The sequence below is a fragment of the Amphiura filiformis genome, chromosome 1 (genome assembly GCF_039555335.1).
Source record: "Amphiura filiformis chromosome 1, Afil_fr2py, whole genome shotgun sequence".
Taxonomy (NCBI): Eukaryota; Metazoa; Echinodermata; class Ophiuroidea; order Amphilepidida; family Amphiuridae; genus Amphiura; species Amphiura filiformis.
Window position 1 is genome coordinate 97566841 of NC_092628.1, and position 27100 is coordinate 97593940.

Genomic DNA, 27100 nt, shown 5'->3' on the forward strand with positions numbered 1-27100 from the left:
ACACACACACTCCAGAGGAGCGTGCGGACAGGGGAACCACAACTGCTTTATGATTTGATCAGTGTGGAGCAATCAGTAGGAGTCTGCAGTCCTTGGATCTGTTCAATTTGTCCAAGAATCTTGTGATCAATGATCCTGGTTGAAACTGGTTGACATCTATATTCGTCACAGGTCGAAATCATGTTGAAAGTCCATTTGCAAATACAACGTGATTTCAACCTGATTTCGACGTCGAAATTTCGACCCGATTTTAACGTGATTTCAACGTCAGGCGTGCCCACTGGGGTTTGATATCAATAACAATAGAATTTGAGGGGTGGTGTGTAAGTGTGGTGTGTATGTAAACTTATAATATTCACTCCTCTTATTTAATAAACACTAATTCTATTCTACTTGTAAACTATTGTTGCCAATCTAGTACTAAGATGTAGATTGTCCTTTATCGGATTTAATGACAAAAATAACGTGCAAAATAAAAGCGCCCCTAATTATTGCACTTGATAACGACAACAATTAAAAATATGTGACGTGATCAAGGTGAATGAGTCACATGTCGGTCATTTTTAATTAGAAGTTTTTTGCATCATTTTCAGGCAGTTTTAATACAAATGCTACATTTTGAAACAAACCCCATCAAAATCCGACATCTGGTTAACGAGTTATTTTCAGCCATTTATCAATGGCTGAAAACAATATAAAACAAAAGCATTTGAATACTGTTTTTGGCAATATCTCAAAAACAACATTAGCAACATCCCCTTGATGATGTTACATATACATGTTACTCTGTACCCTACGCTTTCAGATGTTTCTTATTGAATGTCCGGATGTATTTGCTAGTTACAAAATCCTGTTGATAGGAGGACCACCTGACCCAATTCCCACGAACACAACTGCTATAGATATGTCTATCAAACGACTTAATCACATTGAGCCCCTCAGCTTCTCTAATCGATCGGATGTCATCGTTCTGCTCCTGAGCAAGAATAGGATAAGTACCATTGGACCCGGTATATTTAAAGGTTTAGAAAATATCCACACGTTGGATTTGTCTTTTAACCAGATTTCAAATATAGAAGCCGACTCGTTCTCACATTTGTATACATTAAAACAATTACTGTTAAATGTAAATAAGCTAAAGTATATTTCACAAACTTGGTTAGATGGTTTAGTAAATGTTCAGGTACTGTATTTGGGCGGGAATTCTATCAGTGAAGTAGACCCAGATATATTCTCACACATGCAAAGGTTACAGGTGTTATCTTTACCGGAATGTCAGCTTTCCCAAATAAGAAACCTTACCAACGAAATGCTCTTGTTAGACCTTGCATCTAATAATCTCTCAAGCTTTCCTGTTGATCTGCCACAGAATGTAACACATTTATCACTTGATAACAATCAACTCTCTCTATTGAAGGAAACCATATTTGACGATAAACCTACATTGATATCCTCTCACATAACCATTTGTCGTTCATTACTAATAATCTGTTCAATCATCTTCAAACTTTAAAACATTTGTTTTTAAGTTCAAACGCATTGAAGAGAATTAACGCCGACCTTTTCAATGAGTTGACAAAATTAAAGGGTTTACATCTAGGTAGCAATAGCATCGAGTCATTACCATCAGGTATATTCAGATATTTAAATCAATTACAAGAGCTTAATTTGTCTCACAACAAACTTAATTTAATTCAAAGTAACATGTTTAATAATTTGACAAATTTAGAGGTATTACACCTTGGTAATAATAACATTGAATTGTTTACTTCGAATGTATTCAGTGATCTCCTGCAATTGCGAGAACTTTATCTGTTTGATAACAAGCTGAAGGTGATTCCAAATGACCTTTTCAGTGGGTTTACAAAGTTAGAGATATTAAGCCTGACATACAATAACATTGAAGCATTACAGTCAGGTGTATTCAAAGATCTTCATCAATTATCAGAGCTTTATTTGTATGGTAATAAACTTAAGGATGTTCCATTTGACCTTTTCAATGAGATGACGAAGTTAGAAATACTTCAGCTGGGTAACAATAGCATTGAATCATTCCGGCCGGGTGCATTCAGAGATCTTCGTCAATTGGAACAGCTTTGGCTCATTGACAACAAACTAAAGCTGATTCAAATTGACCTTTTCAATGGGCTTGTAAGGTTAGAGGAATTAGATATAAGCGATAATAGCATTGAATCATTACCATCAGGTGTATTCAATGATCTTCATCAATTAAAGGTTTTCGTACTTAATGCAAACAAACTAAAGGGGATACAAATGGATCTTTTCAATGGAATGAAAAACTTAGAAATATTATATTTGGGTGACAATTACATTTCTTCTTTAGCACCATGTGTATTCAGAGATCTATATCAATTGCAACAGCTTGCGTTAAATGGAAACAAACTGAAAGTGATTTCAATGGACCTTTTTAATGGGTTGACAAAGTTAAACAGATTAGCTCTAAATACAAATGAAATTGAATTATTACCTTCTGCTTCATTTAAAGACCTCACCAGTTTACAAGAGCTCCATCTTTACGACAACAGGTTGACCGAGATACCAAAAGATATTTTCCATCAATTTAATGGAATGCCATTACGGCTCTTAAACATTTATTCCAACAAAATGAGTAGACTTTATCCATATCAGTTTGCAAACTTAACAAATTTGAGAGTTCTGGATCTTCATAGTAATAAACTTAACAAAATCCACAGTAAATCACTATATGGTTTAACCAATCTGAAATATCTAGACCTAGCATATAATGATCTAACCAAAATAACCAAAACCTCTTTCGTGGGATTGACTTTGCAAAACAATAGTTATGTCTATTTAGATAACCCAGCCATGTGTTGTTTCCTGGGTTTATCGAGCCAGTCTCAATGTATTACAAGAAATGAGAAATCCCCTTACTTAACATGTAAGCAGCTTCTTCCCTCTATCGCAGTTAAAGCTTGTACATGGATTTTCGGATTTTGTGCTTTACTTGCAAACACAATAGTCGTCACTTGGGGGTTTCAAAAGATAAAGTATAGATCAGCAGATAAGAAGCAAATTAAACAAATTGTTTTTATCACCAATTTAGCTCTGGCAGACTTATTTATGGGTCTGTATTTGTTAGTTATTGCATCTGTTGATCAATACTATAATGGATACTTTCCTTCATATGCGGAACATTGGAGAAACAGCAGGCTTTGTAAATTTGCAGGATTTCTATCAGTCTTATCAAGTGAAGCGTCCCTCCTTTTTCTTACCCTGATAGCTGTAGACAGACTTTGGGCATTTCGAAAAATCTTTATAACACGCAAACTATTCGGCAAAAGAACACAAGTATTAATGACAACATGTGCATGGATTACTGCTTTTACATTAAGCATTGTTACTGTTTTATTTCAAGATGATAAATTGTACCAATTTTCCGATGTGTGCATTGGATTACCATTGGCTAGAAGTAAAATATATAATACGGACATTTATAGAAACTTGATAATATCGTACGACGTTGAAATCAGGCCTGATGATCATTTCCAATTGCCAATATTTACCGAAATTGGCACAAAATTAGGAAATTATTTTTCAATTGGGATTTTTCTGGGGCTTAACTTTCTGCTATGTTTAATAATTACAATATCGTATATACTATTGTTCATATATATTTGTAAATCAGGATTTTCCTTGCTCAAAACAGAATTAAAAATGGCTATAAAGATGGGTGCTGTCACATTGACTGACCTCATGTGTTGGCTATCCATTATCATCTTGGGTATTCTAGCACAGACTGGAGTAAAAGAGCTCTCCCCTGAATGGTACCCATGGATTACAACATTTGCTTTACCAATCAATTCTATACTCAATCCTTTACTGTATGCTACTGTAGGTCGAGTATCAAATCATTTTGTAGACCGATTACGACCAAAATCTTACAATGAAATGGAAACAATGTTGTAGTTCATTTACTTTACACGCAAAGCTGTTTTTCAATATTACTCTTTTAATAAAAGATTGGAGCTGTATTAATAAAACCTTATTATACCGTAGAATTTCGTCTATAGTTATATAGTCTCTAAATGAGTGTTTTGTGACGAAAGAGACGAAAGGCAGCCACCCTCTACAAAACATTATAATACGGATTAGTCGTACAGTAATACATGTTTGAACAGCCACTTGTATCAGTAATATATTTGCTCAAACTCAAATAATGTTTTGTGGAGGGTGTCTGCCTTTCGTCTCTATCGTAAAAAAACAACAAATAACAAAAAACACCCCACTCCCCCCCAAAAAAAAACAACAACCCGAAACCACATATTTAGAGGGATTGTTGCTTGCAGATGGAATTCTAGGTATACTTTTTTGCTCAAAATTTAATTGTGTTATTCTTTGCCCAAAATTATAAAATAATATTAGTAACAACTGTCAGGAACGTTTTCTGGTTATTTTAAGCCGAATAATGTTCTATGTGGGGATTTAGTGTCTTAGTTAAAAAATGGTTCACTCTGGCTTTAAAGGCTACGTTCGGTGAGGAAAATACATGTTTTTTACATGGCCTTTGGGAAGTTATTCACTTTACGACTTAAAAAGGAGGGGGAAGACTTGTAGCTCTCCCTATGTCAGTCAGTTTGATGATGCTAATGATAGTAATCAGGACTGGACTCAAATGTAACAATGTTATCCAACCGTTTTCAAATAGTATGTTACATTGCTTAATAAAATGTTTTGTTACTTTTTTGTTTCTCCTCTGACACAGTGTCAGGCATGTTGCATTTATAACAGATACATTTTAATATAATGCCGAATAGCGATTCGACTGTTTGTTAAAATCATGATACGCATGCATTCTCTTGAATTATTGAACAGTAGAGGGACAGAGGGCAGCATCATCATCAATTCCTTAATGGTCAGAGACAAGTGAGCGGCAAAGGGTGACATACATGGCTAGTTAAAGTGCCGCACCGTCTGATCCTTAATTCATACGTAACGTGATTTTATCAAACATACAAATCGCTATCCGGCAATCTGCCAAAATTATAAAGTATTATATACATTTATATCACCTAATATAGCGTTCGATGAGCCAGTTCTGGGAACCTGAAAGTGGCCTTAGGTGCCTTTGTAGGCGTAAGATGCCGGTCGTTTTGCATCATAGGAGTGTATTCACGTAATCCAGCTGCGACAGAACCAGAAGTTTACTGACTAGGAGAGGGAAGCATCACATTATAATACGATATTGCTTGTTTTTATCGTTACATATTCTTTTTACCATTTCAAGGTCACTTTCAGCATCACTGGCGTAAGCATGAGGATCCAACTAAGATCAAATAAATATGAGAAAGGGTTTTAACACAAGTGTCCACATACATTATTGACAGCCAGTTAACAAATTTCACTGACCATCCAGGATTTGAACCTGGGACCTTCGAATCACCGGACCGATGCTCTACCAACTGAGCTAATAAGTCAGATGGAGACGAGCAGTGATGTATTATCTATAGGAACCTTTAGTTCAATACCCGCCCTCTATCATCTTCTCATCCAAGAAGCTTTAAGAAAGAGGTTTGGAAATCATTCCGAAATCATATTCGAGACGGAGAAATAAAGTTCAACTATGTGGGAAATTAAATAAGAAAGGTTTTTAACACAAGTCTCCACATACATAAAAAGATCTAATAAGTTCAATGATATGGAATTTATTAGGCTTCATGAATATAGGACAGACCTACAAGTTTCATATTATGTTTTGGGGTTGGGTCAATGACCGACGCAAGGTAAATCCAAATGTACTTCGGTTAGCGTCTTATAACGGTGTGGTCATTGTTCTTAGCACTAAATGCTAATTAAATAAATATGCAATCTTTACACAGGACAAACAATAAAAGTGCATAAACAAAGTTCAAAATGGAAGAACATTTTTCTTTATTATTATTTTGTAGAAGTGTGCATCTTCTTTACGGAAGACATTATAATAATACCGTATTTATTAATAAAACTCGCAATAAAATTGAGTTTACACAATTACATTCAAATATATTGAGTATCAAATACTAGAATTACAGACAAATACTTGTGAAAAATTACTGTTACATGCAATCGGAGGGAACACCACATGTTTACCATTGATATTTTAAGTGAAGCTTTAGCCATTTTACCAGAAAACTTGCAGCATGTTTTTAGGTTAATTTGGTAAAATATGAATACAGATGATCCTAAAAATACTTGTTAAATATATTTTGTGAGAATAGTAAGTATAGATAATAAAACGAAAAGAAACTATAAATAATCTTTTTGTAGCCCATTTTTGAATAATATTAATATTAAAGACAGCTATATATTTACAAGTTAAAATTTGTTAAACTGCATTCCGATGTTTATAATTTGATGAAACCGATGTCTATATTATAATACCTTTATCTGATTGGATTAAGAGTATTGCACGTGGAACACTCTCCTCCGTAAAGAAACACAGTGGAAGTTCTACAAGCGTTTCTATCAAGGGAGACGAATGTGGAACCCAAGTATTTTAAATACGTTGGTTAAAGTATATGACAACATGAGCCAAATGTGCAGTCATTGTCATAACAGAGTCAAATAACACACTAAATCAATAACAGCTAATAACCATGTCATCTGCTTTCTTGATATCAAGTTTAAGTTATGTGAAATCCAAGTTCGAATTGTATAAAAACGTCCTAGATTTGATAGACGCCTTTGTTTTGCAACTTCCTGACCCACAGTAACGTATACTTGTGTAGAGTCAGAAATAATAGCAGTCCTAGTTTGAACAGACGAACAATTAGTTCACCAAGAGGCAAAATTAAAATAAGGGAGACCCAAGGACTGATCGTTGAGGGACACATTCTTTCATATGTTAATAATGGAAATCCTACAGAAGTTGGAAAGTAAGTTTTAAACTTAATTCCCGAATTATGGTCCCGAGTCATATGCGTATACTTGAAATACTTTGAATTGAGTTACCCCTCGGGTGACTTAAGTCACCGCCTTTCCAACCAGTAAGAGCTGAAAAATATACCAAAGTTGCGAGCCAGATTTGCATTGCAGACAAATACATGAAGACAGGTACTTGCATGTAGACAAGAACGTCGAGTGTTTGAAAAGCCCAACTGTTTCAAACCAAAAGTACTAGAGTTTGCGGTGATGGGATTGATGAAAGCCCTCAGATATGGATCACAGTATAATTTAAAATACCCATTTTGTTACACATGAAATGCAGTATTGACATGTTGTGGAACAAAATTGAATAACAAGTATTATTTACACAAGTATAATATAATTGGTTGTGCTTTACTCATAGCGACGAATCCAAGATTACTGTATACCGTCCCTTTATAACCAATGATGATCCGTAAAACTGTGTCATACGGGACGCGCCAAAGGCAAGTAACAACAATGGCATAAACGGCGTTGCATTGAAAAGAAAAGCGTCGCCCTCTACAGTTACAATAATACAAATGGACGGTTTATAGTTTTCTGGGTTCGTCAATATGCGAGAATTACGACGTCACACAGCAGAGAATTGAAATGAGCACACTTCCTCCCGCCCAATGAATGTAGCAATTATACAGGGTGTCTCAGAATGATTCGTACCGGGAAAGTTGTATTTTTTAGGTATGAAGGGCATTACTAAATTTACATATATTTAGCTTTCTTAGGAATTTTTGATTTTAGAAATTGGACGTTTCTAATAGGAAAATGTTATGCAATATATTTTGTTGTGTTCTTACTTCTACTAAATAGTCGATATCTATTGATTATTTATGATGTTACGAAGCAATCCTTGTATGGAATAAAGGATTTGTTACACTTGAGTGACCTTAAACTATTCATTTTTAGTGGCAGTTTTGAAGACAATTTAATATTGCAGTGTGTGAGTTTCATCATTTGAAAAGCCGGCGGAGATGGATTTTTCATAAAAGTATAGAGAAGGTTCTTCTTTAGTGTCACAGCATGTTTTTATGTCCACAGTATATTGGCAAACCCACAGCTACGTAACGGAGAAGATTGAAATTTACTGCGGAGGATCCTTGAGGTAGTTAAATCCTCTGTAATAATGACACTTTTGGGTAAAAATTGTGGTAAAAATCACATGAAAAGTACGTTTTTCAACCTAAATATCTGAAGCCATATTGAAATGTTTCACTTGATCGCATATCAAGAATTATTCATATACACCCTGTACATAACAAATTGTTTGATTGGCGTAACAGGTCCAAAAACTCAGAGTCGGTCAATCGAATATTCGTTTTTTAGCCGTCTTGTTTCTGAAGGGATACACCTACATTCCGAAAAATACACACAATAATGAAATGCAAAGAAAAAAGTTCACATAATAGTAATAATAATAATAAGAAGAAGATTTTTAGGGTCGGTCGGAATACGCCAATCAAACAAATTTTTAAACACTCAATAGACAACCTTTCGAGGAAAAATCGAGAATAGTTGTAATTACGTATCTAATTAAAACTAACATCATTTGTCTAGTGTCGATTATTTATTGCCCAATTACACAAAATATATACGCATACACTCAGAATGTTCAGTTTATATTATTATGACAAATTCTCGCGATTTTGCAAACGGACGAATCCGTATTTGTGCGCATCATTGGTTTTTTTTTATGGAACACTAGTTCAGCATTAACATGATTAATGAGTAACGCAACATCTGAAATTTCATTAACTTGTCGCAAATCAAATCTTATAATCGGAGCCAGAGGTAAAAAAAATAGTTTGCGTCTGACGTTATCTAAACTCAGATACGGTTTGCTTACAATTTGTCGTATTGATTAAAATTTCTGAATGCACAGCGATATCAGCGTGCCCTATGGTTAGAGTTTCACTTTCAAACATACAAACCGTCTCAAAAGTTAGGTTTTAGTAATAGGGAACTTTCTTTCCTTCTTTCCCGAAAGCGCCATGTCATCAATGCCTAGAAACCCAGCAAACACAAAAACGTTTTAAAAACGTTTTTAATCAGTTATATTTTGGCTTTTGGTTTAGGTAAAAACGTTTTAATAACATTAAAATGTCGGGTTATATAAAGGTCATGATAACGTTTTAAAACGTTTTGTATGAAAACACACTACAACAATATTTTTAAATGTTTTCAAAAAATGTTAATGTAAACTATTTTTGCAAACATTTTCCCCAAATATTGTGTCAATACTTAAATAACATTATGTTAAAATATTTGAACCAAGCAAACACAGAAATGTTCTTAAAATGTTTTTTTCAAAACCTTTTAATAACATTTAAATGTCGGGTTATATAAAGGTCATGAAAACGTTTTTAAAACGTTATTGAAAATATTTTGGGCAAACATTTTTCGCAAAATATTTTTTCAACTCCCCAAAATAACATTCTGTTTAGAATGTTTTGTATCAAGTTTTCAAGAATGTTTTTGGAATGTTATTAAAACGTTTTATAACCCGACATTTAAACATTTTCTGTAAAACATTTTTGTTTGCTGAGCAGTAAATTATCAAAAAATGTTTTTTAAGGTTATGAAAACGTTTTATACTCTTAATATACCCTTTATATAACCCGACATTTAAACGTTTACTGACAACCTTTTATAACCTTTTGCAAATGATGTCGAAAACGTTTTGTGTTTGCTGGGAAGGTGCTTTTTGCCTTGTAAAAACATCGTTTGCCATGTTCTGCGATTCCTTTTCTCCGATGAAGGCACCAGATGAAATTAATCTTCCTTTTTATGCGCTACTAACCAATCACGGGCTGTGGGGATTTGATCGTGGGGATTTGACGCGGACTATATCTTTTTCTCTGGCACCGATTATAACTGTTCTATTTTTTTGTTAAAGTTCCTGTGTGCAATATGTTACAAACTTATTCGCCGATTTGTAAAATCACAATTAAGTATGATAGATAGATATTTATTGCTCGGCTTATTCTTAATGTGATTAAAGAAAAATCCCAGGCACGCCAAACGAAGCAGAATCTCCTGCCAAACACACAGATGGAAATAGATTGCAATGTATATAAGTAAAAAAAAAAGAAAGAGCAATGTATTACACTTCAAATCATTGAGTAAAAGTGTTGCGTAAATATGCAATAGTTCAACTAGTTTCGTCAAATTTAACAAACATGGCCTGAGGAACATTTTTCCAATTTTACCAATGCTGTTATGTTAACTTAAGCCTTACATCGTATGGAAATCTGATTGAGCCTTACGTAATTCCCCAACCATGCCAATAGATAGGCAACCCGAAAGCTTGCAATTTTTATAATAAAGTCAATTTGAACTGTTGCCTATATCTGCTCAACGCGAAAGTAAAATTTGTGCAATTTTTTTAGCGACATCAATTGGTAAGCCGCCGCCTATATCTGTGAAATCTTGTAGCAAATAAGTAGCAGATCGTGTAGAGATGTAGCTAACTGTATACCTATTAAAAATTAACTAAATAGTATCTCAAACACGTAAAAAGTGGGTATGGTATTATTTTTTAAATGAGTCGCAGGCGTCGAAAACTGTTCTATCTATCTATAATGAACATGATGATAAAATATCACATCCCTGTGAGCATGGTGTGAAATAAGATAAAAGTACAGGAACTTTTACAATGTACTCTTCTGAAGTGTTCATTGTTTTAATATGCCCTCTGTAAGATTTAATTTTTCCCTCTTTTTTCCCCAAGTTAGATGCACTTTTGAATTATTTGTAAAACTCATTTCACGCACCAGGAAACATACAAGTCGGTAAAAGTCAAAGCGTTAATAGTTTTACTGAAATATTCAGTAAGTACATCATCCGTAAAAATGTTCAGACTTCCTATATCACCGTGGCTGATGGAATGAAGCAGCAGTACATGCCTTGAATGAGTTTCTCTCATACTTTTTTTAAATCTTTTATCATTATTAGGCATGAATGTTAAAAGTACGAGGAGAAAATTTAGAATTTCAAACATCTTACACATATTATACACTTCTTGTTAACTTACAAGAATCTTTTGAATTCAACCAATTACAATTTACACGGGTATTATAGTAATTTGAGTTACGGACTTACCGGTTATTCTACAATTATATCATATTACTGACGAATACCTCTTTCTGTTTTATATAAAAAGAAAAAGCAACTGTGAGCATGGTGTGAAATAAGATAAAAGTACAGGAACTTTTACAATGTACTCTTCTGAAGTGTTCATTGTTTTAATATGCCCTCTGTAAGATTTAATTTTTCCCTCTTTTTTCCCGGGCCCCAAGTTAGATGCACTTTTGAATTATTTGTAAAACTCATTTCACGCACCAGGAAACATACAAGTCGGTAAAAGTCAAAGCGTTAATAGTTTTACTGAAATATTCAGTAAGTACATCATCCGTAAAAATGTTCAGACTTCCTATATCACCGTGGCTGATGGAATGAAGCAGCAGTACATGCCTTGAATGAGTTTCTCTCATACCTTTTTTTTAATCTTTTATCATTATTAGGCATGAATGTTAAAAGTACGAGGAGAAAATTTAGAATTTCAAACATCTTACACATATTATACACTTCTTGTTAACTTACAAGAATCTTTTGAATTCAACCAATTACAATTTACACGGGTATTATAGTAATTTGAGTTACGGACTTACCGGTTATTCTACAATTATATCATATTACTGACGAATACCTCTTTCTGTTTTATATAAAAAGAAAAAGCAACTTTAAGAAAGAAAACACATACAAACAAATACCTAACCAAAACCAATATGCATAGTTATTACATCGCACAAGTATAGACCAGAGGATGATTTAAGGAAGCCCCATCATGCACTGCAAACGTGTTATCACTAGAGTTTCAACTGCCACGTTACTTTTCAAATCCCATTGAATTCTGTGCAAAAGATGTTGTTTAAGAATTGTGCGTGTGTCATTATTACTTGGTCGATTTCAGAACAAAAGTGATGTATGCATAAAGGATAATTCACACCTTCTGTAGTTAACATAAAATGTGAAATCGACTAGCATTTTGAATGCGTTTTTATTGTAAATATATCAGTCCAAATTCAAATTTAACCATGCCCGTCAATGCAATGTGCGAGCAGTGGTGTCATGTTCACTCACACAGCTGTGCTAACCGCAAGTCAACACAGTGGCGTGGTGGGAAGTGCTTAAATCATCCTCTGAGTATAGACATCCACTACTTTAAGGAGCACTTCTTGATCCACAGCTTCATCCCCCGACTTACTTCTAAAACGTTGAGAAACCTGGGACTACGTCATGATTGTATGACAAAGATATCATCCAATTTGTATTTGCGAGCTGTCAATAGTCTCAAATTACAACAACGAAGCATATAATATGCACGCTGTAATACATCCACATCAAGTCAAATTATGGAAAACGATTTTGTGTGGATATCTATTTTACCGCACCATAAAAAGAGAATGATATCAGGAAACCCCTTTCATAACTTTTACAATAGCCTTACAACCTTTCCACCTTACTACATATCCCAGCAAACACAAAACGTTTTCGACATCATTCGCAAAAGGTTAGAAAAGGTTATCAGAAAACGTTTAAATGTCGGGTTATATAAAGGGTATATAAAGTGTATAAAACGTTTTCATAACATTCAAAAACATTAAACTTACTGCAAATATTCTAACATAATGTTATTTAAGTGTTGACAAAATATTTGGCAAAAATGTTTGCCAAAAATATTTTACAATAATGTTTTAAAACATTTTACAAATATTTTTGTAGTGTGTTTTCATACAAAACGTTTTAAAATGTTTTCATGACCTTTATATAACCCGACATTTTAATGTCATTAAAACGTTTTTCCTAAACCAAAAACCTCAAATATAATCGGTATAAAACGTTTTAAAAACGTTTTGTGTTTGCAGGGATATCTCTTTCAACGGCACCTTAAACATGTTTTACCATATTTGTTGCACCCCCTCCACGACGTCAAATCTTACGTGATCATGGTGATTAACCGAATGACTTTATTAAATTGTGTGACCATCCTTTGCGCTCGTTCTAGTTAACAGAAAGACATCTGATCTTACTTCGGGATCAGTGAGTGGTATCAAACTTGTTATTAAGGTAGAATTAATTCCAGTCATATCCGGTGAAAATGAGACATTTGCATAAAAATCATTAATAATTCAAAAATGTATTGTTTAATGGGAAAGCCTTCTGTGCGTATTTAGGAATGAGGGCGCGTTTACACTTTGAGGTCAGTTTCACGAGTGCGTGTTTAGATAAGACATGGTAGTGACGTAATATTAAAGCTGTTGGTACTTATACTGTTATCAGCTGGGAGGCATAGCTTTACACAAACACAATGACGCATATGCATAACAGGAATTTGAGAAAGTTTTAACACTTTGCATTCCTTGATAAGCCAATAATTATGATTAATACTTGATACACCCATAAGAATAATAATTGAATACCTGAGTGGAAGAAGGGCCCAACTCCAAGTTTTTACAAAAATGAGTTTGACCCAGCATTTTATTGCCAGCAGATTGTTCTTCCTTGTGTGTGAAAGATGAGCCAAAATTCACTCTCTAAATAGTCTTCCATGTACACTTAATCATGGTTTTTATGGAAGAAAGGCCCAACTCCATGGAGTTGGGCCCTTCTTCCACAAATATTGGGTTAAAGAGGAATTTATGAAATCTGCTTTTCACTACAATAAACTTTATTGCTAACATATTATATGCTTCTACTTATGGAATTAATGGATAATTATCAAATTTCTGTGGTATTTATAACACATCTGCTCACGGAACTGGCACTTGCAGTATATTAGTGGAAGAAGGGCCCAACTCCAGCTCGTATTAAGGTCTGTACCGTTGCCATGGAAACATCATATATAATTTCGAATATATGTAGTATTGTATGTTCATGTATTAAAGGTCCCCTGAAGATGAAAAACATTCTGTCTATAAAACTTTTCCAAATATTAAGTTTTTTCTAATATCTCAAAAACAGTTTTGATGGAGTTGGGCCCTTCTTCCACTCAGGTATTCAATTATCTACACATGAAAATACAATGGGTGTCATTTTATTTTCATGATTTGAATTCTACAAATAACGTTATGAGGGCTAACTCCCAATGCTTCAATTATGTGGGTTATGTTAAAAGGGCATTTTGTGATCTTGCAGATTATTTCGTTAACATCGCCAATTTTGTTCTGATATACCAGAACGAAATCGGAATCAACTGAAATTTTGGGAATAAGCTTTTTTCGTGGATATTTACTGAAAAATGTCATATAAAGAGAATGCTAGGATCACGAAATCCTCCTTTAAGCACAACGTATGGAAATTAAGTTCTTGCTGAAGCTTCCAGGTACAATGGACAATGGTCAAATGAAACACAGTCTGTGCAGTACAGTACACTCTAACATGGTACTGGCAGAGCTTTAAGATGAATTTGTAGAGACTTTGTTTTTAGACATATCAAATGCTAGTACATCTTACGCTCGTAGTTCTAATACAAGAAATGAAATGTATTTTGTTCTAAAAGGCTTTGAATTCAATGCTCGCATGTATGTAGCCACACCATAAGTTATATATTCTTAGAAAGAACCCGGTCATTACAAAATCCCAAATTTCCAAGAAATTCGCCAATTTGTACAAAGGTATAATTAAAGACAGAGATAAAAACAATTTACCGCGTCTCACGTCGTCTGTCATTCAAATTCGAGCACGGTTTGTTTACAAGTGTCGTGATGATGACTTGCTGAACGCTGATTTATAACCGGGCGCCTTATTGTTAATTTTGCAAACCATCTCAAAAGTTAGGTCTTTATAGTAGGAAACTTTCTTTGGTGAAGGCATCATGTCGACAGTGCCTAGAAAAGCTGCTTTTTGCCTTGTAAAAGTACGTAATTTTTCGCCATTTGCTGCTATTCCTTTTTTCCGATCAGCACCAGATAGATCGGTCTTCCTTTTACGCGCTGATTAACCTGTGTAAACCAATCAAGGATCGTAATTGACAGTGACATCAGACGCGATAAATTGTTTTTATCTCTGTCTTTAATTATAGAGCCCGCGTATTCACAGGACAACATAAAATGTTACTGTTCGTAATCATGTCAATTAAAAGTCAACAACGGTCAAATATTGTCGCGAATCATACCCAACTTATCATAAGTAATTAAAAAACAATTGACATTGATAACTATTGTATAATCTGAAACATCCCATCTCACACTATGGTTTAAATTCACGGTCCTTATTAACATTATTAAATTATTGAAAGTGTCATAAATTTATTCTCATCTTGTGCAGAACATTTTGACTTGCTTGATTTAAGGTACCTCTTTCTTTCCCAAATACAAATCTTTCATCATTAACGATACAGAAGAACATTAGTTCTTACGTGCATCCTCACCATGGAACATACTCCATGAAATGGAACCATATATCGTTTGCCAAAATGCTTGCAAAGTACAGGTGGTATGACTGTCAGCAGAGCTCAAGCACACAGCCACTCAATTGCAACTTTGATCAGATTTCAGCATTCAATCAGTACAGCTATTATAGCAGCACATTTCCTGTTCATCGTTTCAACTTTCTTTTTAATTTTGAACTTGGCTGCTCAGCCACAAAATGTAACACTATAATATAATTATACACCACTTTACAGTTCTTCGATTTTAACATTTCCTTTTTTTTTTTTTTGCTTCATTTAAATGTATAACACTGAAAAGCACTTTTCTGTACTTCAGTCTCAGGATTCCAATGAAATGCAAGCTGTACTTTGTGAGAGCCCAATAATTTTCGATCTTATAATCAGTTTCAATTTGAGACTATAGTCTTTAGAAACTCATTGCGGTACAATTACATAGGAAATACACTGTTAATGTTAACATACAAAATGTGTTTGTAAAATCTACCAAAAAATATCTATCTGCTTTGCAGACATCAAGACAGGGTCCTGTTTACTACATATTCAACATCATCGGTATATTCTTCTTCCAAACCGGAATTGGTGATGATATTTTTGAAGAAAGTGAGGGCTTGGGGTGCTTCGAAGATGATGGCAAGAGTCCCCGCGGATACTGCACGCAAGTATATGATAAGAAAGACACGATCTATTACCATAGCTGTGTACTTCCAGTCTTCGCGAGCCTGTAGAAAAAATAAAAACATAAATTCACTTTTGCGTCATCAATAGGGGAGAGTGGGGTAAGTTGAGCCACTTTTTACATTTACACTCCCTACGCTCAAGTAAATAAAGCAGGACCCAAATGCAGTGTTACAAATGAAACATATGTATGTTTACTTGGTTATGATACCACAAAATTGTAATCAATATTTTGCACTTTCTCACAGTGAGACTTCAAAAATCATTTGCAAATTGGCTCAACTTACCCCAACGGTGGGGTAAGTTGAGCCAGTCGCAGGGGCAAGTTGAGCCACCATAGAAATGCACAGTATATGCCATAGCTGTGAAATTAAATTTGGCCTTTTTTTTTAATTGTTGTTTTCAGGTATTTATTTCGAAAAATAGTTTGATATAGAAGTAGTTTGATCTAATATTGCATACAAGTAATTTCTGACAAGATTTTACTTTAAAAAAAAATTTGGGGAAATTTCTGCAGGTTTTTCCTATGCTCAACTTGCCCCATGGCCTATGGCTCAACTTACCCCATGTGGCCCTTTTTGTCAACAACCAAGCCTCCCGCCTGACTAAAACTTGTTACAGTTGTAAATAGTTTCCTAAAATAGTGTTCATATATCACATCCTCAATACCCAGAATGTTATCATTTTAGCATTTTTCTTTCTGGGTGAAACATGAAAAAAATTGTTTTTTGCCAAAAGTTCAACAAAAGTGCGAAAACTGAACTTTCTAATGCAGCTTTCTTACCCTATGAGCAAGTGATTCCATATTACACTTGAGAAGCCTCTGTTATGTCATATACAAATAAGTGGAACTGCAAAGTAAGATAAGTTTTTAATTTTCTTTCTAGAGGGGGTGGCTCAACTTACCCCTTGGCTCAACTTACCCCACTCTCCCCTACCAAATGATTTATTTGCGTCTCTTAGGCACAACATCGTTTTTGGTCCTATAGCACTACCGGTGCCCGGATATATCGGTGGCACTTTATCCCACCCTGAGCATTTGTACAGGGCATTCGTCTCTTATTTAAATGAAAAACAATAACACTATGCAACTGTTAAATACTGTGCTTGATACAATTTATTATATGGAGTGATTTTAAGAGTCATTGGTACTTGACCGAGCACCGATAGTTCTATAGGACCAAATTCGATGTTGTGCCTTAGTAAGAGCCATAACTTTCGCCTCAAATAATCACGTGCACTTAAGGGATCTGGAATAAGCGTTTTGAGCGTTTCGACAGTATTTTTTGTGGGACATGAGAGCATATCAGACATATCGAATTGCATTCTGAATACGAAGAATGTCTTTCTAATATCAAATAATTTGCATTTTTTGAAATTCACGATATAATACAAATTTTATGACAAATTATTAAAATTTGATATTTTTCAAATTTTTGATCTATAACAGTACTCGAAGTAAATTTTATAAATCTAATGATATATTCTTAAAAGTGCATGTAGCTGGGAGGAAAAGCCGACGATCAATTGAAAATGTTGATCTTTCATATTGAAGATATGGATTTTTTTCCCAAAAAGACCTATTTTTTTTTGTGGTTTTTTGGGGAAAATAATACATATCTTCAATACGAAAGGTCAAAATGTTCAATTGATCGTCGGCTTTTCATTTCACCTGCATAAACTTTAAGTATAAATCATCAGATTTATAAAGTTTACTTCGAGTACTGTTAAATATCAAAAATATCAATTTTAGCTATTTGCCATGAAATGTGTATTACATTGCGAATTTCAAAAAATCAAAATTATTTGATATCAGAAGGACATTCTTCGTATTCAGAATACAATTCGATATGTCTGATGTGCTCTAATGTCCCACAATAAATACTGTCCAAACGTTCATACCCCATCCCTTAAAGGCGGATGGTCTGATTTGATATTATGTTTTCATCTGAATAATCTTGATACCTACTACCTACCTATGTGGGTGTCATGTTGGTAATTTAATCATTCGTGATATGAGAGCCAAAGCTATACACCACAAGGCCCCATAGATAGTATGGATAAAGTGTTGGTTAACCCACATTAGTTATATTTTGGAATATGAAAATGAAGTTAATAATTAATATTTTAATTGTTTTACCTGATTCATATCTTGATCATTCATTGTTCTCGATGTTAGATACATAATCTCTTCCACTGCTCTATGAATCATTATTCCTTCAGTGCTATCCATATCTTGTGGTCCAGACGGCAAGTACCGGGATAGAATATTACTGGATGGACCTGGATGAAAATAATTAGGGTTAAGATTACGTTTTACACTATTTAATAATTTTGCCTTAACAATTCCACAATTTCGTATAGTAAACAATGGTGATTTTCAAATTAAATAAATAACGCCCCTCTTAAAGGGGCATTTCGTGATCCACAGCCTCATCCCCCACTTTTCTCAAAAAAGTTGAGATTTTTATATCACTGGAAACCTCTGGCTACATAATGTTTATGTACAAAATATTTCTTGCAGATTAATTCGTTTTGCAAAGATATCGTGAAATTTGAATTTCGTTCTGGTGCACCAGAACGAAATTACAACGCATTGTCTATGGAGCAGTGTAATACACATAATCATGCATAACTCGCAAACGCAAAATCGGAATCAACTGAAATTTTGGGAATAGGTTTTTTCGTGGATATGTACTGGAAAATGTCATAAAAGAGGATGCTAGGATCACGAAATCCTCCTTTAATGGTTTCCCATATTTTATGTCAAGTTATTGATGGACCAGAGAGGCCGCGTAAACCTCTCTTGTATATAGTGTTGGGAAACCCTTTTATTTGATTGGTTAATTGTGATGAAATCAATACGGCTGACAAACTGTAAACCAAACCCGTAATTTGATAGTCCAATTAGATGACTTTTGACCTTTCACTGTTTCCACTTCCATAAAAACGGTTGATCATGAAAAATTGGGCGACCTTTGTGTTATTGAAACCACGATTTGGGATAAAAATAAAGTGCGTCCAAAAGGTATCGTTACAGGCAATCGCTCGATGACATGAGGAAATCATTACGTTCCACGCATACAGACATTTGTTCTGCACACTTTTTTTCTACCAAACTAATTACGTGGCTTAATTTGAACAAGATGTGGTGATTTACATCTCCAAAATGACAAATGGAGCCGTTCGCTACTCTAAAACGCCTTCCCGCCTGCACCATTTTAAATGTTACGGTGGTTTGGAGTTTAGTAATCTTCTTTTTTTGTCAATGAAATGAACACCAATTTGAAGGAAAATTTCCTTTGGAAATCATGAGCATTTGGTTATTATGAACCAATGTACATGGAACCACGTCAAATAACCTGTTGAGGGCATCCGCTCGATTTGTGAAATGTAGTTGTTTGAATATCAAAATATTTTCCTTTAAATGGCCTGTTTACAAAACATTCTTAACAGGATCCAGATGTTTAGACTTTATGAGAAATTGGATTGCATTCAAAATAATTCATAATCTTTGAAATAATATGATAAATGTTTCTAAATCTAAATCTTACCGTCTGTGTCTGAATCTGATTCAGTACCGTAATCCAGTGTATTACGCATACGTACTGTATAGTTATTGCCTTTGTTTTCCATCACAATTTTATTAGAATCCAGATGATTCTTTGCTAGTGCATCCCTAGTGACAGCTATACCAACAGTTCGGTATCTCTTACTGTATCTTTCTGGTCTTTGCATCCCCAAAAACTTTGGCAATGTTTCGATAAATACAAGTCTAATCCATCCAGACATTTGATGAGTGTCTGGTGAACGGAAGCGGATGTTCAATACAAATACAGTTAGAGCAATTGATGAAGAAACTATACACATAGTGAAAGTTAGATATTTTACTATAAGAGGAAAGTTGTTCGCATTTGCAGGAATTTGTTGAGTCACGAGTAGAAGAAACACAGCGAGTGACAACAGAATAGCTGTACAGAGCGCCATCTTTTCGCTTGTGTCAGGGGGCAGATAAAAGACCAACACTGTATTGAATGATATAAGTGCGCATGGTAGTAATAAATATGCAAAGTAGTAGAGTGGTTGACGACGGATTATAAAGTAGTATGTAACATCAATATAATCTTCAGCACAACATGGATATTTTACAACATGTCTAACACATGGCATCTCGTGTATAACCCATTCGCCATTCGGCCAATAGTCCTTTCTGATGGCTTTTTCTCGAAAAGGAACTAAATCCACAGTGTATCCATCGTACGTCCAGGATCCAAATTTCATTGTGCAATTTTGTTCATCAAATGGGTAATAGAGAACGTTGATCTTGCAAGAGCTTTTGTAAACAACAGGAGGAAACCAGGTGACTGTCCCATTGTAGTCCACGCTTGCCCACATGGACGATTTGGAAGTCTTTGACATCATGTCAAAAGGGCCGTCCGCACTGGATTGGAAGAAAAACAATGAAATAAATAAATTATGCCCAAGACAATATCCATGAGATGCCCGGGATGGGATGGGATGTCGATGTAGTTGTGTCTGTGTCTATGTCGAAAGTTCGCTATATTGAAAATTGAAAGTATCGAATATGAAATAAGGTTATACTCTGATCAGCTCGTAATCGGCGGGACTCATAGCATCGTGGATTGATATAGAAGAGCGTACAAACAGCTTGGTGCACCACCTACGCGAATGGCGCTTTGCGTATTGCTAGCTGAACTGGTGCGCGCTTTTGTGAATGTATGCAGGCGTAAGTTGGGACTTTATTGACGCGCACAGTAACAAAAACCGAATAAGTCTCGCCTATTACGAGCTGATCATAGTGTAGATAGGGTAAGGGTTAAGGTTATGGTTACGGTTAAGCCTAGATTCATCATAGCGACCATTATTTTCGACTAGTATGATTCGACTATATTTATAAATACGTATTTATAAATACGCACGTGACCAACTCCGCGCTGCCACAACAGCTAGTAGACAGTAAGTCTCGAAGTGACCTTCTACACAGCGGGTGGTCTTTCTATACATTTGAATGCAAAGACGGCAAACGTCGATAAATATTTTTTCCGTAGGCAACTAATTTCAAAGTGTTGCTTTTGATAACATATTACAAAGTACAGGGTGTCCCAAAAAAAGAGGCCCCTCATTGCGCCCTCTTTTTTCTCCTATTTCTGACAAGTTGATCAAATATATTTTGGTATGTAAAGAAACCTTGAGTCGTTAGCTTTAATGAACCAAAACAATTATATCAATCGGCTCAAAACTTTTGAAGATATGCCGTTTTTTCACTCTGTCCACGGAGAAGGTTTGGCTACTTCAAAGATTGAAAAGGAGTCCATATACCATGCATGAATATCAAACATTCCTCAATGATAACTTTATAAAATAACTTTATTTATGGAATGAGCTTTACCGGTGGGTTTATGGGTAATGGATTTTGTTAATAGTGTCATTAATTTGTGGGTAAAATCATAGACAATTTAAGGTCTATGGTAAAATGGATGCCGAATGAGACTTTCTTTGCTTTACTTGCAATTACTTATTTTTTCTTGGTTATGTATGCCTTTTTGTTTTATTATGTTTCTTACTTTTTAACTTTGTTTGTTTCTTGCTTTTTTTTATATTTACAACATAAGTTATTTCTCTTTTTAGGATAAAAGGTAGCCCTAAAAGGTTGTTTGGTTTGTCTTTGGTTCTTCTGAAGTGAGTTTACTGTGCTGCTCTGCCCTCTATTGCATCAATTGCGTTGCGTACCATCCTTGTTCGCCGGATACTTGCGAATGCATTCAGTAGTACGTTTGCGAAGATCTTGGATTTTGCCACAAAGGAAAAACATGTGTGTGAGGTCTGGTGATCGTGCAGGCCACTCCACAGCATGAGCCATCCCAACCACTCTGTTTGCTATCCGTGGACAGAGTGAAAACGGGTACTTTTATTCAAAAGAGCATATCTTCAAAAGTTGTGAGCCGATTGAAATAATTGTTTTGGTTTATTAAAGCTAACGATTTAAAGGTTTCTTTACATACCAAAATATATTTAATCAACTTTTCAAAAATAGGAGAAAACGAGGGCGCAATAAGGGGCCTCTTTTTTTTGGGACACCCTGTAGGAATCCCCCATGTGTAATAATTTTGCTATTCAATTAATACTTAAATTTGATGATATTTATCTGAAGATTTCCTATCCTTTTCTGTATAGTGGTCAATGGTATGAGGATTTGATCATGAGTATTTATAAATAATTATAGTCAGGCCCGTACGCAGGATTTTTTTGGGGGTGCTGATTTTGAAAAAGTGGACTTTTTTCTATTGAGGGGGGAATTTTGTGAAAAGTGGACTTTCTTCCCAAATTTGGACCTTTTTTGACCAAAAAACGTAAAAAACCTGATTTTTTGCTCGCAAATTCTGAAATTTTGGGACTTTTTGTATACTTTTTCCAAATTTGGGGAGGTGCGGTCGCACCCCCCGCACCCCCCCCCCCCCCTGCGTACGGGCCTGATTATAGTCGAAGCATACTGTCGACAAAGCGAGTCCTGGTTTCATTGGCCCTTCTTCACGGTTGTTTGATGAGATCATTTATTAATAGCAAAACATAATCATAATGTTCAATTCTAGACTTGAATACTACCAACAGCTATCACAGTAAGAAATTGTACATACACATTTATTTGGTAGCAGGTTTTCGTTTCTATATTAAATTATTCATCTTTTTTCTGCTTTTTGTGGTAATTTTATTCAATAAACTGAACATTTGTGCGAAAATTGGGGGCGCTATTTACATATATTTAAAATTTGAATTAGCCAAATAATATGAGTTATACTTTACGTTTCATGATAAAAGTTTTTTTGAAAATTCCCTTGTCATTTTGTTAGTCTGTTTGCTGATGTTCTAATACCATTTGTTTGCTGATTTCACGATGGCTTCAACACATCAGTAAGGTTTGCATTCTCCATAGAGTTGTACATAGGTCATTATACATGCGAAATCAAAAATGTGTATAACTCTATGGAGAATGCAAACCTTACTGATGTGTTGAAGCCATCGAGTCCCAAAGCCAATATCTCTCAGAAATGTTGTCCAAGGACATATCTTCAACATACCTGAAGTTGATGGTGGGGCAAAATGTCTGACATTGGTTTTCAGGGGGGTCAAAATGTACAAAAAATGTACAATTGGGGTTTTGCATGGGTAATATCTCAGCTAAAAGTATTCTAATAGGCTCAATATTGGATAAGAGTAATGTCCTACCAAAGGGCTCTGACTGGCAAAAAAATGGACAAAAAAATTATTTTTACTTTTGGAGTTTTGACCCCCCAAAGTTGGTCCTGGATGGACGAAGTTGCATTTTGAGGGCCCTATATCTGTTAAAGTAAAGGAGTTACAAGTTTTCTGATGCCAGATTTGAATTCTACACAAATAAGTACCCCAGGATACATACTTTTCAAAGTTGTAAATGGTTCCCTTTATACATTTATGGACCTCCAAACGTTGTCTTTCGCGTTGCGACACATTTTTTACGCTGACCCCCCTAAATTTCAAATTGATGCCACGGGAAAATGAAATGGAGTATGAAGCTCAAATTTTCGGAATTTTACTTTCTCATCAATATCTACCACCACACAGAAAAAGAAAAAAATTGAAGAGGTGCTGCGGTGCACATCCCTGGAGTTGACATGGAATGGGTCAATAGTGTCTTATTATAGTTAACTATGGAGGTTCTAATACAACATGATGTATTAACAACACAGGCGACATACAATATTAGTGACTTTCCTTAATGTTAACTTTAAACAATTGAGTAACATCCAACAAACATTTCCAATCACATTAATTATGTTTTGTAGAATTTATACTGTAGTTAAAAGATTAACTTCAAGGTCCAAATGCACAATACAAATTAGACCAGGTCTAACTTTAGCCCAGGTATAACTGTAGACCTGGTCTAACTATGGAGTTTAGTCTAGGGAGAAGGAACTCTTTGGTATATATTTGCATACCGTATTCTATATTATTTTAGATCCTTTTAAGGGCAAATACATGTAGCTTAATATTAGATGGATTTGCTAGGAGTAAAGGAAGAAAATAAAATCGATTTCTCCCTTAGTCTACCCTCCATAGTTACAATAGGTCTAACTTGTTTTGTGCATACGGACCTAAGAATATTATCGTCGTATGCAACGTTGTTTAAATACAATGTCTTACTTGTTATAGATCAATATATCTGGTGTCCAAATCATGTTTACTGGAATCTTGATTGAAGTAATTTTGCCAAACCGACTTGGATTCCATGCTAACTTGTAGTCCGGCCATACCTGATCATAGGTAATGATATAAAGGAAGAAATAATTGTGGACGTTACGTAGTAATAATGCCTCAAAGGAGTGAGGTGCAGAGCAGTGCAAGGCCGGGAAAAACAACATTTTGTTCAAAATTGCATTTCCCAAATGTTATAAACTTCAGTCTAGACTAGATATGTGGGTATTGGGTGAGTATTATATCTCATGTGTGCATGGGTGGGGTGCGTGAAGTTATGGGGTGTCGGGGTGTGCTCGCATGTGTGCATCGCTCTGCTGACCGAAAGCATACATAATAATGTTTCATTTCAAGGTGGAGTGTATCTTCCGTAAAACAAAACACATATTTATTTTAAGGTAAAGAGGCTCTTCCATAATAAATTGCACCATGTGTCATACTAGTTTGTGTGGGTGTTATGTGTGCGCATTGAGGTGCGTGCTCGAACATACAGAGTGCGGACAGGTGTGCGGTGTTTGTGCGTATGCGTGAACACCTTGCTATACTATCTGTTTGAGAGAGTGCGTTCGTCATGATTTTAATCACATATCTATTATTTCTCAACAATCAACTATGGCATGGCCAACAATGGCATATGTTGATTAAAATTAATACCGTAAAAGCTCGTCTACAAGCGTATAGGATGCTCTTGATGAAAGCTAAATTAATCTAGGCGCCAACTATCGACAAAATTATAACATTATGAAGTTTGAGCAAATAAGTTAAAAGCATATACAAAAGTATTATCGTAAGACCAATCTTTTATATTGGCATATTGGCTGTTTCGTATTAATGTAGCATTTTCAAAACACTCTATATGCTTGTAGACGAGGTTTTCGGTATTCATAATTATTTATCTTATTCTCGTTACCTGTTTTAGCCAAACTTTCGTTGTAAATACTTGATTTCTTTCATCCTGGAAGAAAAAAAAAGAAGAAAACGAAATATGAATGGTCATATAGACATATTTTTGTTCGTTTAAAACTAACTAAAGTTAATTTCTTTAAACTTCCGTGATCCGAGCTGTGCGCCCGGCGTCTACGAGCGTACACACAGAAAAAATAAGCAATCACGCTGATTGGCTGATCACGCACTTGACAACAAGGCGGTTGACCCATTGGTTGTCTGTTCGGCGAGTAGTAGGCGACCTTGTCACTTTTACGCGATCGCAATTCGCCAGCGCGTACCCCGACCACGGAAGTTTAAAAAAAAAAAAAAACTTTACCACATGTTGAGTTTTTAAACATTAGGATAATAATAGGCCTTTATGGAAATTACTTTTTTATCGCTTATGTTTATAACTCCTAAAAAGAGATCAAAATATATGTATTTCCTCTGAAAAGATAGAATCTATTTCATTTTTAATCGACTAAGAAATTATGCATTTTAATTTTTATCATCTAGCAACAAAACATTATTGTTCAGTTGTTCAATGCACCTTTTGTCAATAAAACATGTGCACATTCAATTATCCCTAGTGAAATGTAAATTCAATATGTTGACTTTGAAAGTAATACGAGACACAAACGAAGTCAAATATATAAAAGGGTTTGTTCTAATTTAGTTTAACATGAAGAAGGCCGTTACCGCTTATCATCTTTATTTCTGTATTTACATTCAAGTATAATGAGAGAAGACAAAGTCTAAGTTTAATGACAACGTTTTGCCTTTGGGTTACACAATGCTGAAAACACTCAATTCTTATTTCCCTACTGAATATGTTTCTATTTCCGTTTTCCTCAAAATACCCTTATTAAGTCTGCGACTCAATTTCCGTCGTCTGCTCTCTACTGGTTGGTAGAATTCGTCAGAAGTGCGTGCTCAAGTGTGTTAGAAGTTGACGAGGAAATTTTATCATGTAATTTGAAACTTTCACAATTTAATTGGAAAAGATGCTCAAAATTTCAAAGCGACATTTTAATATTTTAAGCAACTAGAGTGTGTGTATGTAAGTGAAAAAGCCCCATAGTCCTGATAATCGAAAGCTTTGCTTTTTTGTCAATAAAATAAAATAATTTTAAATTATTACAATAGTATACAAGTTACTTTATTCACATAAGTCATTTGATATTCACACTCACTTAACATAGTAATAGTTACACTCAAGTAGATGTTAGAAACCTTCTGAAAAGCCTCTAAGAAATAAAATATAAAAGAAATCGACTGCTCCAGAAACTATATCACGTACACAAAATGTCGCCATTCTAACAAAGTCATCAAAGAGGGGTTGTGCACTTGGTCGCATATCTCAAGCTTATGACAAAACCTTAGTGCCTCAAACTTTGCCATAAGTGTCAGAATTTGTAATAATCATTATCACTTACTAGTTTGAGAAAAAAGATGCAGAAGTACCTGTAGCCTAAATCGATTGTAGTCTCGACATTATACATGTATATGTGGGACGGTATAATTCATTACGTCAAAGGAGGGAATTGGAGATGCTGAGTCCTAATAAGACCACGAGAAACAAACGCAGAGTCTGACCTGAGATTTGTCTTTTATTTTGATGGAATTATGAGAATCGCAGTTTGTCCTAGATTCATGTACTGACATGAGTTTGTGTAACAGTAAAGGGTCACCGAACTATTATTTTAATACTTTCGGATGCAACTAAAACAGCAGTTCTAGTGTTAGCAGTTTACCAAAGAAAAATGGATGAACGGAGTGAAGGAAGTAAGTCACACCCAGCTAGCAATCCTAGAGCATTCATAGAGCCTCATACGCGGAACCTTTATGTTTGAGTAAAAC

General features: G+C 34.9%; 1 protein-coding gene across 2 annotated transcripts in view; it reads right to left on the reverse strand.

The window, feature by feature from the left end:
* Positions 1–14131: 14131 nt before the first annotated feature.
* LOC140159541 (neuronal acetylcholine receptor subunit alpha-3-like) overlaps positions 14132–27100 on the reverse strand; it is a 199755-nt gene continuing 186786 nt past the window's right edge. For both annotated transcript variants that reach the window (XM_072183043.1, XM_072183034.1), the window contains 5 exons: positions 25224–25268; positions 24263–24372; positions 19618–20504; positions 18204–18346; positions 14132–16107 (listed from right to left, as the gene is read on the reverse strand). In XM_072183043.1, the coding sequence (XP_072039144.1) occupies positions 15901–16107; positions 18204–18346; positions 19618–20504; positions 24263–24372; positions 25224–25268 (1392 nt within the window). In that variant the 3' untranslated portion in view covers positions 14132–15900. The remainder of the gene's footprint in view (positions 16108–18203; positions 18347–19617; positions 20505–24262; positions 24373–25223; positions 25269–27100) is intronic.